Source organism: Panthera pardus, unplaced genomic scaffold (assembly GCF_024362965.1).
Source record: "Panthera pardus isolate Hobbes unplaced genomic scaffold, ASM2436296v1 HiC_scaffold_17, whole genome shotgun sequence".
Lineage (NCBI taxonomy): Eukaryota > Metazoa > Chordata > Mammalia > Carnivora > Felidae > Panthera > Panthera pardus.
This window is the reverse complement of record NW_026526732.1, coordinates 39,963,598-39,978,150: the sequence shown is the minus strand read 5'-3', so window position 1 is coordinate 39,978,150 and position 14,553 is coordinate 39,963,598. Positions and strand designations below refer to the sequence as shown.

Sequence of the window (14,553 nt, the reverse complement as noted above, 5' to 3'; positions counted from 1 at the left end):
TTAAGAGGGAGTTATTCCATAACACTTTTTATGTGAAAACGACACACAAAAACAACAGCGGTAGAGACAGTTCCGAATTTAGGATTGTTTGGCTTACGATTCTTTGACTTTACAATGGTGTGAAAGCAATACATCTGCAGTAGAAACTATACTTCAGATTGTGAATTTGGATCTTTTCCCGGACTAGTGATATGGAGTACGATTGTCTCTAGTGATGCTAGACAGAGGCAGGAAGCCACAGCTCCCAGGTAGCTACAGATCACAAGAGTAAACAACCAGTACACTTATAACCATTCTGTACCCATACAACCATTCTGTTTTTCACTTTCAGGACGATATCAATAAATCACATGACATATTCAACACCTTATTATAAAATAGGCCTTGCGTTGGGTGATGTTGTCCTATGGTTTGCTAATGTTAGTGTTCTGAGCACATTCAAGATAGGATAAGATAAGAGGTGCCTGGGTGGCTCAGTTGGTTAAGCGTCTGGCTTTGGCTCAGGTCATGATCTCACAGTCCATGAGTTCGAGCCCCGTGTCAGGCTCTGTGCTGACAGCTCAGAGCCTGGAGCCTGCTTCAGATTCTGTGTCTCCCTCTCTCTCCGCCCCTCCCCTGCTCATGCTCTGTCTCTCTCTGTCTCAAAAAGAAATAAAAACATTTAAAAAATTTTTAAAAAGATAAACTCAGGATGTTTGGTAGGTAAAGTGTATTAAATGCATTTTGACTTATGATATTTTTGACCTGTGATGGGTTTATCAGGAAGTAATGCCATTATAAGTTGAGGAATATTTGTTTATGTTTTTCAAGGCCGTATACCTATATTTGTATGCCAGGTAATAGAAAGCACATAAAGCAAATATAATGGGAGGAAGCAAAATAACTCTGAGAACATGGGTTGAAGGAGGCAAAAAAAAAACCAAAACAACAAAAAACAAAAACAAAAAAACAAATTTGCCTTGACTAATGATGATATGAACTGACAACTATGATCAAAGAAGTTCTCTGTATTATTCCAAAATAAGTAAGGTAAAAAGCAGCACATATCCTGTGACCAACATAGGTCTACAACATAAACTGTGAAAGCTTTTGTTTCTGGACTGGGTGTGTCACAAATCTACAACATTGGGAACATGGCCCACTGGCCATGCACAGAGCCTACTTTTTTTGTTTGTTTATTTGTTTGTTTAGTATTTACCATTCTAAGATATCAGGAGAATCACTTAGCCACCATACATCTGAGAGTTCTTAATCTGAAAAGCAAGACAATATTTACCTCTCAGACACATTGAGATAATACATGACTGGGGATTAGCAAGGATGCCCATCACATAAGAAATGTTTTAACTAGTATCTATTCTCTTCCCTACAACCCCATAACCCTTTCAGTGATTCCACAGTTAATATAATTCCTTTTTGAAGGAATTCTTAGAAAAGACTACTTCTATAAATTGTTATTCCCTTTATATTCTCTGAATTTTTCAGAAAATCTTCCCTTCTTTAGTCCCAGCTCTAAATAACAGGACCTATGATAAAGCTACTTATGATGGCTAATAGGGTCAATCAGAAACAGGGTAAAAGCGGGAATATTATAATTGAGGAATTGCACATTAACTTATTCAGTCTGCATAACCTTGTAAGTAATGTTTGATGAAACTATTAGTTCTGTCATTAAAAAAAAAAGACTAATAAATGTTGACATAAATTCATTTTAGCCATGCAGAATTAGCAACTATATTATCATCTATATATTTTTTATAATTAACGATGGTACTGCTATTTTCTTCCATAATTGGTGCATTTATCGAGAGATTTCCCACTGTTTGACTAATGCGTTTCATCCTCTATACTTTTTCCCTGCTGTGTCCCCACAGTTATGATGCTTAAAATTTATAGAGTTTAGATTCCTCTTGCTGCTGTTTACATTCCTACTTACCGTTTATTCATAGGATGAGTTTAGAGAGTTCTAAGTTGGAGAGAGCTTTTATACAAATGATTAGCAGTTGCTCCGAGAACTGCCACTTATTTTTTTGGTACCATTAATAGATTCAAAAACAAGGGATACATTATACTGCCTAACATTACAAATGGGTCTCCTTTATGTGAAGTGTTGACTGCATGATAACAGTTGAAGGAATGTTTCATTAGAAGGCAGTTCAAGGTTTATGAACCTGCAGTTATGTGCAATATTATTTACGTTCCACTTTTGCTACTCTGGTGGATATTGTGGATTTAGAATATGCAAGGTAGAACAGACCTAGATTCTCTCTTTTTTTAATCATTGCCAAGATAAGTGAAAATGAAGATTTGACAAGGCTGGATTACTGTTACAGCCCTTGGTTGCCTTAGGAAACAGAAGTGTTATGCAAACAGTTGTCATGAATTTATTTTCTTTTTCAATGCCTGATGGGAATATGTGTTGTTCAGCTAAAGAAGTACAGTGGAAATATTGATCATTCAAGAAATCTTCAAACTGAGCTACAGGTATTTAATTTAAAAGCACACTGGCTGTTTTGAGAGTCAGTATGTCCTTCTGACAAGAAATATCATCAAAGCATAGTAATGTCAGTAATGTAGAGGTTTTAAAATATCCTTTTTCTTTAAAGCCTAGATTGAAAAACAACCAAAGACACTGTTGAATCTTTGTGTGGAATACCAGGTCTTTTCACGATGTTTTACTCGCAACCATTTATTATCATTCCACCTGAGGGCAGGCAGGAAGAATAAAAGTGAATTTATTTGATCTTATGAGAAACTTGATAGCTATCAGGTTTTACTTGTCAATATAAAATGGTACTTCTGGACTATCACAGCTTTTGTTTCATTGTTTAGTTGTTTGTTTGGTTGATTAGGTTGGTTGGTTTGTTTTGTTTTTCTTCTCTCAATCCTTAGATTTGTACCTGTGTCTTAATTGTAAAGTTGTAAACATAGATAAATGTAGGATAATTTTAAATGACCTACGTTCCTTGCTTTTATAACAGTGACACTTTGTTTTTATTTTTGCTTCTCAGTGTTTCAATGTCCTTTTTGCACCCTTTTGTCTGGTTATATACGTAACTGAGTATAACAAAAAAAGTCACTTTTGATTTATAATCCAGTATTATTTGGGTTAGAAGTCAAAGTCCTGAATTTTACAAATGAAGGATCAGTACCCCCAGAGAAGTGAAAGACTTACCTAGTCCTTTCTAGACTTAGCTAGTCACACAACCACAGTTAGAGGCAAATCTAAGTCCATAATCCAAGTTGGTTGACTTGCTGATGAGTTATTTTTCCTCCACATAACTCCCATTTGTTTTATTTTTCAATTTATATAATGACATTTGAGCAGATCCTAACAACATACCCTTTGTGTGGACTTTGCAAACTTGCTGGTTGATGAATTCAAGTGTTAGTGCATATGACAATATAATTTATCCTGTGACTGCACAGATGATATCCTGTGAATATGGCTTGATGCCTCCACAAAATCATTCTGAAAAGGATTGTAGCTGCCTATGGATCTACAGCCTCCATAGTGTTTCTTTGAAATATACCTGAAAATGTCAGTCTTACTATTAAAGATAAATGCCAGATATGGTAACACAGTTATAATTGCTAATTATAATGCAATATGATCCTTTTGCCGTCTCTTCTCTCTCACCACTGTGCTTACCTCTGTACCCTGTTTTACTATTCTAGGTTTGTGTGCTGGAGAGGCAAATATTTGACTTCCTTGGATATCAGTGGGCACCTATCCTGGCAAATTTTGTACATATTATTATCGTCATTCTTGGTTTATTTGGGACTATTCAATATAGACCTCGTTACATAACAGGAGTAAGTACCCTTCCTGCTTCTTTAAAAACATTGAAATACAGATGCAAACTACAAATGTCTTGAAAATTTATATGTATGTCCTCTCTTTGAAGTACTGTTAGTTTGTTTTCCTAGTTTCAGATAACATCTACAGTAATTGGAAATGTCAAGTTTAAAACACTTGACAGTGAATGTAATCAGATTGCATTTTCATAAATTAAACTTTCAGCAAGTATTCTATTGTAATTAAAAACAAACTATGCACTTATATTTCCAAATTATAAGATGGCGTCCTTTGATTTAACACATTTGGATGGGAGTTTTTCCCATTTTAAATAATCATATTTTACAAATTGAATAAAAGTAGTTTTAAGTCAATGCAAATGAACATATAGTTTTGATATGAAACTATTAACATATATTAGGGTTAATATTTGATACCTTTGAAAGCCAGAAGAGTCTGGATCATAGTCTCTATATTCTCCATAATTCTCTTTTTGGTTCAGAGGGAGTGTTTTGCATCTCCACTCAAGTTAAACTTACTTAACATAAAAGTGAAATCCAACTGTGTTGCTGTTGCTATGGGAACCATAACTTAGAATTTTTTACCTTTGTGTGTGCCTCAGATCTCAGCTATAGCTCTTCATTAATGTAGATTTTTTTTAGTTTCATCATTTTTTCTCTTCTATTTTTGACAAAGGAAAAGTCTATAAGTATTTATTTAAAATTATAAAGCAATTTGGTGGTAAAGGAATATATATATATAAGATAGTGCAGCTAGAGCTCTGCCTTGTTCAACACAAACCAGCAAGCCTTCTCGGGTTTCACAAAGGCCTCCTTCACATAAAAGATGCCCTCTTATGACCTGTTGTCTCAGTCATCTGGAACCTAGATAAAGCTCACTGATACTGAAACAGACAATGTGGTGACAGCTGGACCAAGGGATCCACTGTCTGGCTAAGGATGAGTGAGAAACCCATAGCTTTCTCCTCTGGGTGCGTGCCCAGAAATGAGCACATGTCCCCTCTAACGGTGTATAGCCACGTAAATCATGTATAATGTAGGATATGTTTTTTTGCAGGCTAAAGTTTTTCAATACACAAGATACGATAGCGTGATTCATTTTCTTATATAAACTGTGATATGATCTAATATAGGGAAAAAAGTATAGCGATTGGGAATTGGTCTTCTGAAGTCATAATACTAGGATTGAAATCTTGCATCTACCATTTTTTTATACTTTAAACAGGCATAAACTTGCCAATTTTTAGAGTTCCTACTTTTAAAATAAAAGTAATAATTATATTAATTCATGCTTTAATTAATGAATTATAAGCCATCATATTAATGATTCTTAATTTAACTGTTCTCTTTATTTGTGTAAATAATGTTCCTCTGATTATAATCTTTTTAAAATATAATTTATTGTCAAGTCGGCTAACATACAGTGTATATAGTGTGCTCTTAGATTGGGAGGTAGATTCAGTGATTCATTGCTTACATATAACACCCAGTGCTCATCCCACAAGTGCCCTCCTCAATGCCCATCACCCATTTTCCCCTCTTCCCCCGTCCCCCATCCACCCTCAGCGTGTTCACTGTATTTAAGAGTATCTTATGGTTTGCCTCCCTCCCTCTCTGTTTGCAACTATTTTTCCCCTTCCTTTCTCCCATGATCTTCTGTTAAGTTTCTCAAGTTCCACATATGAGTGAAAACATACAATGTCTGTCTTTCTCTGACTGACTTATTTCACTTAGCATAATACCCTCCAGTTCCATCCACATTGCTGCAAATGGCAGGATTTCATTCTTTCTCACTGCCAAGTAGTATTCCATTGTATATATAATCCACATGTTCTTTATCCATTCATCAATTGATGGACATTTAGGCTCTTTCCATAATTTGGCTATTGTTGAGAGTGGTGCTATAGACATTGGGGTATATGTGCCCGTACGAATCAGCATTACTGTATCCTTTGGAAAAATTCCTAGTAGTGCTATTGCTGGGTCATAGGGTAGTTCTACTTTTAATTTTTTGAGGAACCTCCACACTGTTTTTCAGAGCAGCTGCACCAGTTTGCATTCCCACCAACAGTGCAAGAGGGTTCCTGTTTCTCCACATCCTCGCCAACATCTGTTGTTGCCTGAGTTGTTAATTTCAGCCACTCTGAATGGTATGAGGTGGTACCTCAGTGTGGCTGTGATTTGTATTTCCCTGATGATGAGTGATGTTGAGCATCTTTTCATGTGTCTATTGGCCATCTGGATGTCTTCTTTTGAAAAGTGTCGATTCATGTCTTCTGCCCATTTCTTAACTGGATTATTGTTTTTTGGGTGTTGAGTTTGGCAAGTTCTTTATAGATTTTGGATACTAACCCTTTATCCAATATGTCATTTGCAAATATCTTCTCCCATTCTGTCAGTTGCTTTTTAGTTTTGTTGGTTGTTTCCTTTGCAGTCCAAAAGCTTTTTATCTTGATGAGTTTCCAATAGTTCATTTTCTGCTTTTAATTCCCCTTCCTTGGGAAACATGTCAAGCAAGAAACTGCTGTGGCTGAGGTCAAAGAGGTTGTGTCCTATTTTTTCCTCTCAGGTTTTAATGGTTTCCTGTCTCATGTTTAGGTCTTTCATCCATCTTGAATTTGTTGTTCTATATGGTGCAAGAAAGTGGTCTAGTTTCATTCTTCTGCATGTTGCTGTCTGGTTCTCCCAGCACCATTTGCTAAAGAGACTATCTTTTTGTATTCCATTGGATACTCTTTCTGGCTTTGTCAAAGATTAGTTGGCCATACATTTGTCGGTCCAGTTCTGGGTTCTCTATTCTATTCCATTGGTCTGTGTGTCTGTTTTTGTGCCAATACCATGCTGTCTTGATGATTATAGCTTTGTAGTAGAGGCTAAAGTCTGGGATTGTGATGCCTCCCACTTCGGTTTTCCTTTTCGACAATACTTTGGCTATTCAGGGTCTTTTGTGGTTCCATACAAATTTTAGGATTGTTTGTTCTAGCTTTGAGAAGAATGCTGGTGCAATTTGGATTGGGATTGCATTGAATGTGTAGATCGCTTTGGGTAATATTGACATTTTAACAATATTTATTCTTCCAACCCATGAGCATGGAATGTTTTTCCATTTCTTTGTGTGTTCGATTTCCTTCATACGTTTTCAATAGTTTTCAGCATGCAGAACTTTTATATCTGTGGTTAGGTTTACTCCTAGGTATTTTATGGCTCTTGGTACAACTGTAAATGAGATCAATTTATTGATTTCCCTTTATGTTGCTTCATTATTGGTGTATAGAAATGCAACCGATTTCTGGACATTGATTTTGTATCTTGTGACTTTGCTGAATTCATGTATCAGTTGATCATAATCTTATGAATATGTCATCTCCATCTCTGACAGAGCTCTTGGAATGAATATCTAGATGTGGATGAAAATTTTTGAATAGTTTCAAAACTCAGGCATTGGTTTGGAGGTGTAAGAGGAATTTGGCATTTAAAAAGTGGTCAATAAAGGTTAGTTATAATATGTTTCTCCTTACTGTTATTATTTTTTTAATTTTATTTAAATCCAAGTTAGTTAACATATAGTGTAATCATGATTTCAGGAATAGAATTTAGTGATTCATCACTTACATATAAACCCAATGCTCATCCCAACAAGTGTCTTCCTTAATACCCATCACCCATTTAGCCCATCCCCTCCCAACACTCCTCCAGCAGCCCTCAGTTTATTCTCTGTATTTAAGAGTCTCTTATGGTTTTCCTTCTTCTCTGTTTTTATCTTGTTTTTCTTTCCCTTCCCCTATGTTAATCTGTTTCGTTTCTTACATTTCTCATATGAGATAAATCATATAGTATTTGTCTTTTTCTGACTGACTTACTTTGCTTAGCATAATGCATTGTATTTCCATCCATGTTGTGGCAAATGGCAAGATTTTGTTCTTTTTGATCACCGAGCAATATTCCAGTGTGTGTGTGTGTGTGTGTGTGTGTGTGTGTGTGTGTGTGTGTGTACACACCACATCTTCTTTATCCTTTCATCAGAAGGACATTTGGGCTCTTTCCATAATTTGGCTAATATTTATAGTGCTGCTATAAACATTGGGGTGTGTCAGCCTCTTTGAATCAGCATTTTTGTATCCTTTCAATAAATACCTAGTAGTGCAATTGCTGGGTTGTAGGGTAGCTGTATTTTTTTAAGTGGTCAATAAAGGTTAGCTATATGTTTCTCCTTATTGCTGTTATTATTACTTGAAATGATACCAAACTTCATAGACTAGTGATAGGCTGGCAAGCAGTTTAAAATAGAGCAAAGTGTTCTAAGCTATTGGGTGAACTATTTATTCCCCATTTATTTCAGCCTGCTACAACCCTTAAAACAATTTTGTAGGATTCCTATGTATCAAAGTACAATCCCATCTTTTTAGGTAAAATACATACCAACAGATATTTTCAAGACAGATTGTTTGAGAGTAAAGATGCATGAGCTGAGAGTTAAGATGCCATGGGACACCTTTAAGATTGTTAGATATTTTATATAGCTAAGAGAGCCTCTGAAATCTTTCTGAGGTCTCAACAGTGTGTTTTAGAGCTATATCTTTGATTTGATCTTGATTAGCAAACAGCGTTTTGAATTTCATCTAGAGACAGTATCTTACGTGGAAAACCTCTTGCCAGCTGGAGATACTATAAATGTGAAACTTATTTTCCAACTCCCCAAATCCTGAGTTGGAAATAATATCCTCTAAATTCTGCTTAAAACCTGAATTGTTCTTTCTTTACCTCATCTCTCTCTTACAATATAATATTATATGTGGCTAAAAGATGACAACACTGTCTGCTGTTTGCTTGGAAGTCCCCTTAGCCAGATCCACAAGTTGTTAGGTATATTTTCTGTCTTCCAGTGTTTCAGCAAATGATCAAGTTAATTGTTCTGATAGTAGTTTATTATGAATCCTTTTTTTCTCCAGTCCTCAAAAACAACTTTCTTACTGCCCTCCTTCCTGTCTTCAATGAGATCTCTTCACTGCCTTTCTGGCTTCCACCTACTACCATTTCTCAAAACTAATACTGTGTTTTAAGTTTATATTATAATATCATTTGAGTTTTGGTACCAGTCCGTTTTAGTTATTTATTTCTGCATATTTTCTGTATAGCAGATTTCTGTATAATCAAATTAATGGAATCTAATTTCCATGATGCCATATTAAAGGTCAAAAGTCGATTCAGGAAAATAGAGATTTCACCATCAAAATGGAATTAAGATTTTTAGTTTCCCTAAAGATAGCAAGAGGAATTAAAATTAAAAGAAACTTGAGGAGTGCCTGGGTGGCTGAGTTGGTTAAGCATCTGACTCTTGGTTTGGACTCAGGCCATGATCTCACTCTGTTGCCAAGGCAGAACTACTTGCTATTTTCTCTTTCCCCTTCCTCTCCACCCCTTCCCCCCTTGCTCACTCAGTCTCTCTCTCTCAAAAATAAATAAATATAAACTTAAAAAAAAGAGGGGCATCTGGATGGCCAGTTAAGTGTCCGACTTCAGCTCAAGTCAGGATCTCATGGTTTATGAGTTCGAACCCCATGTTGGGGTCTGTGCTGATAGTGCAGAGCCTGCTTAAGATTCTCTCTCTCCCTGTCTCTCTGCCTCCTCCTCTAGTCACTCTCTCTCTCTCTCAAAATAAATGAATAAACTTAAAAAACAACTTGAATGGAATTATGGATATCAGAAATTCTGATCATTGAAGAATCTCTATTTAGCAGAAAAAATGTATAATTGGGGGCAAGCTGTAACTAACATTAATATATTGCTGCACTTGAGTAATTTCCAACAATCTCTGTGCACTGGAAACTTAGATACAAACAGTGAAATTTATTTTTCTCTCTCCTGGAAATATAGGTCTTTATTATTTCTTTGCCATATTATATGTTTGCATTATTAAACAATTAAGTATAAAAATAAAAACATTCACAATTTTACAATTGAAAACTATTATTAATATTTCTGCATATTCCCTTCATGTATGTGCAAATGAAACATGTCAGATTATGTTACATCTCAAATATGTCATCATTTCTTTAACATTCTATCAAACAGTTATAAAATTCATATGGATATTGTTCATTTAACCTTTCACATTCTTATTTATCATACTCTATAACAATATATACTATATATTGCGGTATGTTATATATTACATATTACATGATTTCCATTTTTATGATAGATAATTCCATATAATCATTTCTGTTAGAATGCTCTCATCTTTATTTGTGATTTCATTCATTAGGAGAAATATCTCAGTAGAGTTGAATCATTTTAATTTTAATCATTGTTTAAATCACCTTAAACAATTTTAAGGTTCTTAGTATATAATTGAGTTACCTATCCAAAATTAGTTTACTGAATTATCCTCCCACAAATGTGCAGTGTAGTCTATTTTACTGCGCTCTTGCTAACCCTGAATGTTATCTGTTCTCATATTTATCAGTCTTATAGAAGAGAAATGTCATTTTTGTTTTGAATTGCATTTCTTATCTTCACAGAGTTGGACTTTTTCATGTGTTCATTAGCCATTTTCCACTTTGATATCCTTTTTTAGGGGGGGTTGTCTTTGGCTTGGATTTATTTATCTTTACTCATTTTTTTGGAGTCAGTGTTTATCATAACAATTTTTATGTATTGATCACATAGTAAAGATATTTATCCTTTATCATAAATTGTTATTTGGGATGTTTATTATTTTTTTCTTATTGAAATAAACTCCATGTCCCTTTGTGATATTTTCTATTGCTTTAAAAATTATAAAATTTAAATTTCATTTTGAAAAGTTTAATGATAAGGCTTCATTATCCTTAGTTCTGATTTTGATAAAACAAAAAGGCAGACAGAGTCCCTGAAATAGAGTCTTAGGAAAATGTGTGCCTTTTCACATTTGTTATTTGTAGAGTTTCAAATTATTGATGGAACATTTTATTCTATTTAATTGGGAAAAAATGATAAAATAATAGCATGTGACATCCTCTGAAACACTGAGCACAGTAGCAATAAATCCAATTTAGAAAATATTGGCAATGAGTTTTGTTTCCTTTACTGATCTCTCACATAAGAGTAAAGAAGAAATATTTAGAACAGGTAACTGGAACAAGAACACAATAGTACCCTTTGAGGGTCTCTGGCATTTCAAGGAATGTAATATGTTGAAGGAAAATAAAATAGATGTTTTCAATACTAAGCAAAGGAAATCTGAAGCCATAGAAAGCCTGTGTTTTGTATAATTCTTGGCAACATCAAGTCTCCCCAAAAAGTCCCAGTTAACTCTGGGTGTAATTTACAAATGCATACATACAAATGGCTCCCGTGAAAGTATTTCCTCATGTCATAAGTGAAATTGTTCAGCACATCTTTATTTGAGCTAAAGATACAGGCAAGCAGGATGTGATTTGGGTTATTCAGTTTATTAGTTAATGACCAAAAAATGTTAATGAGTTGTAGTGCTATAAGTAGTATAAAGTAATCTGAAGACTCTGTAGGTTCCTAACTGCTAAAGGCATGGCAATTTTCTTGGTGATATTACCAGAGGACATGTTGCTGTAATGTTCAAAAATATTTCTTTCTTTTTCCTTCCTTTGTACCTTCCTCCCTACCTTTTTTCCTACCTTCATTCCGATCTTCCCACCTTTCTAGTTTTCTACCATCTTTCCATCCTTTCTCCTTTACTCCCTTCCTCCCCACTTTCATTATTTCTACTTAATTATTTTGTAAGAAAATAGAATATCTTATTTAGCTTGAACCTACTGGCTTGATCAAGGAAACCCAGTCCTAAAACTAGAAATAAATTTAAAATAGCTAAAAATCTGTTACTGAAATTTCATAAAAACAGAGAAAAATATAGCATACTAAGATCACAGTAGTATTTATAAGAATCAGGTTGTTGTTATTATTGTTGTTGTTGTTGCTTACCACTTCTATTTCCCTCAACAGATGCTCTTAGACATCTTCCTCTACAAGTCCTATGAACCTCACATAACTTTACAAAATTTTTGTTCAACTTCAGATGCCTAGGAAATAGCAGAGTTAGGATGTAGTCCCGAGTCCTACTAACCGCCAAACCCATGCTCTTAACACCTGTACTGAATTGCCTCTTAGGAGCACAGTACAGAGGGCCACAATCTATCTGACAAATGGAAACAAGTTTTGTTAAGTTGTTAGCAAATTTAAAATCCATTATGGCATTTGCAATTTGTAAAGCACTTAGATTTTAAATTGTAGTCTGTCATCCCTCTATTAAGGATTATGTTTTTAGCTCTGTATTTAATGAGGAAATGACCTCATGTCTCAAGAATTAAGAACAGAAAACATAGTGATGAATATTTTATTCTTGCAGAGTAACAGCATCACAGGGTATCCTTAATTTCCAGAAATAGTGATTTGGAATGGTGCTTTTTTCTTTTCTTACAGTAATCAGCATTTTGATAATGGTGATAATTCACATATCTGTATATATAATTTATATCTAATATATATTAATTAAAGGCAAAGTATCTCTTTCCACATCTGTTATTGGTAAAGAGCTTCAAATAATTGATAAGAGAATTTTTGTCTATGTAATTGAAAAAATACCCATATTATGTATTGTCCATATTGTTTGGTAAAATATGTATTAATGTATGTTATCATATGTAGTGCAGAGTTTTTTCATGACATCAGATTAGACTGCAATAGCTAATCCTAAAATCAAATGAATATAAGTGATTGGGATGCTTTCCTGTTTGTTTGTTTTTTTTTTTTAACTGAAAACGCAAGTGATTAAAATAATGTGGGTAAAGCTAATTTGCTATAATAGGGTTATGGTTAGAAAAAGAAGCCAATATTCATTCATCTTTATCCCTTGTGTTTTAAGAATGATAAACTATTAGACTATATCATTATACCCATTCTACTCATTATTTCAAAATAATAAAGAAAATAATTGTGTACTCTTTTTAGTTAATGCATTAAACTTTTAAGTGGTAATTTCTGACCATTTTTGAGAACTACAGTTCAATTTGGCTACTCGGTCTCAATAGTACAATTTTTTTTCAAAATATTTACATGTGCTTCTTAATGAGTATTGATTTGTGAGTTGACACACATCCTTCTTCCCATTGAGGAGGAGGACACAGCATTAGGAACACAACAATGAAGCAGTTTCAGACAAGACTCACCTGCTTTGACTTCCTTGATTTTCTCCTCTTGCGCTAACATGCTAAAGAAAAGAAACGGCATGTCATCCTGGGGAAGGCCTGAAAGCCACATGACTGAAGCACCAAAAGACAAAGCTGTGGTCCATTTTGTAAAACATTCTGATATGACAGTTTGGGGAATGTATAGATACCGTAGGAGATCAGCAGAAAAGCAGGAAAGCAGATAGTCACACACAACTTGTATGGAAAAAAAAAGTCCCTAAATTTCTCGAATTTTCTTTTTTTTTTTTTTAACATTTATTTATTTCTGGAAGAGCACAAGTGAGGGAGGGTCAGAGAGAGGGGGACAGAGGATGGGAATCAGTGCTGACAGGCTGACAGCCGCAAGCCCAATGTGGGGCTCAAACTCATGAGTGGGAGATCATGACCTGAACCAAAGTCAGATGCTCAACCAACTGAGCCACCCAGAGACCCACCCAGGGCTGTAAGTTGAATTTTTATGGTTCATAGAGCTTAGGTCTTGACACAGAATATAACCAACAGTAATAAATAAGAAGCACTTAGTATGTCCTATTTCTGGGTCATATGCTTTTTTAAGTTTTTACTGCTTAATTTCTTTAATAATGTTACCTCCTAAAAGTGTGTGCATCCCTTGCAGTCATTTCTAGGAAGTTATTAATCTCTGTACAAGCAGTTGTTTTGCCTCTTTCATTCATTTTTTCTCAGAGAAAAAATATCCAAAAGAAAACTTATTGCTGCTAAAGCATTAAAAATGCACACTTTCTGTGTTCAGGACAGAAAATCAATGTAGATTAAAGATGAAGAGACTTGAGATAGTAGCAAATTAACAATGCTTCTAATGACTTAGAGTAGTTGTGAAAATACGTCTTTTCCCATAAGCCTGGGAGGGGGAAAAAAACATCATTACACGTTTTATGGATTTAGCCTGTAGTCCTAAAATAAATGTAATCATGCAACATGGTAAATGCAATTTATTCTCAAAAGGAAGTGTTCCCTTGGGGAAGTGTGGGTCATTTGTTCTACAAGAAGATACTTTGTGCTCTCATTCTGGTGTTAGGCTGTGACTAAAGATTTATAGAATACGGTAAATAAAAGTAATTACCTTTTGACAGTCTAAATTCATGTTTGTAAATCATCTAATAATTTTTGGGAAAAAAATTAAGAAGAAACATGTTGTGATATATATGTTTATATTTCTTTTAAAAATCTAGTTACTTCAGGTATATATTTTATAGAATCAAATAACCAAATTGGATTTATGACAAAATATAAGTCCTTTTTCTTACCTCTTTCCAGCTGGTCCTAATCTTTTTATAGTTCTTCTGGGATAGAAAGATAGATTGACCTATACCTATACCTATACCTGTACCTATACCTATACGTATACCTATACCTGTACCTATACCTATTTATGTCATCTATATACATAGAGAATATACCCCAGAGGTTTCGTAAAAGTGAAATCATTTTAGTCTAATTTACTTTTGGATCATACTTTGTTCCTACCTCCTAATCCCCAGCGTTTCTGGTTGTTCTTTTTTTTATTCTTATA

General features: G+C 34.5%; 1 protein-coding gene across 6 annotated transcripts in view; it reads left to right on the top strand.

Annotated features, from left to right (window-relative positions):
* The window catches only part of NKAIN2 (sodium/potassium transporting ATPase interacting 2), a 987,194-nt gene that overhangs the window by 463,114 nt on the left and 509,527 nt on the right, over positions 1 to 14,553 (top strand). For all 6 annotated transcript variants that reach the window (XR_002072090.2, XR_002072088.2, XR_002072089.2 and 3 more), the window contains one exon: positions 3,679 to 3,816. Coding sequence is in view for 2 of the 6 variants with exons in the window: in XM_019418246.2 (XP_019273791.1) it covers positions 3,679 to 3,816 (138 nt within the window). In the remaining 4 variants the exon portion in view is untranslated. The remainder of the gene's footprint in view (positions 1 to 3,678; positions 3,817 to 14,553) is intronic.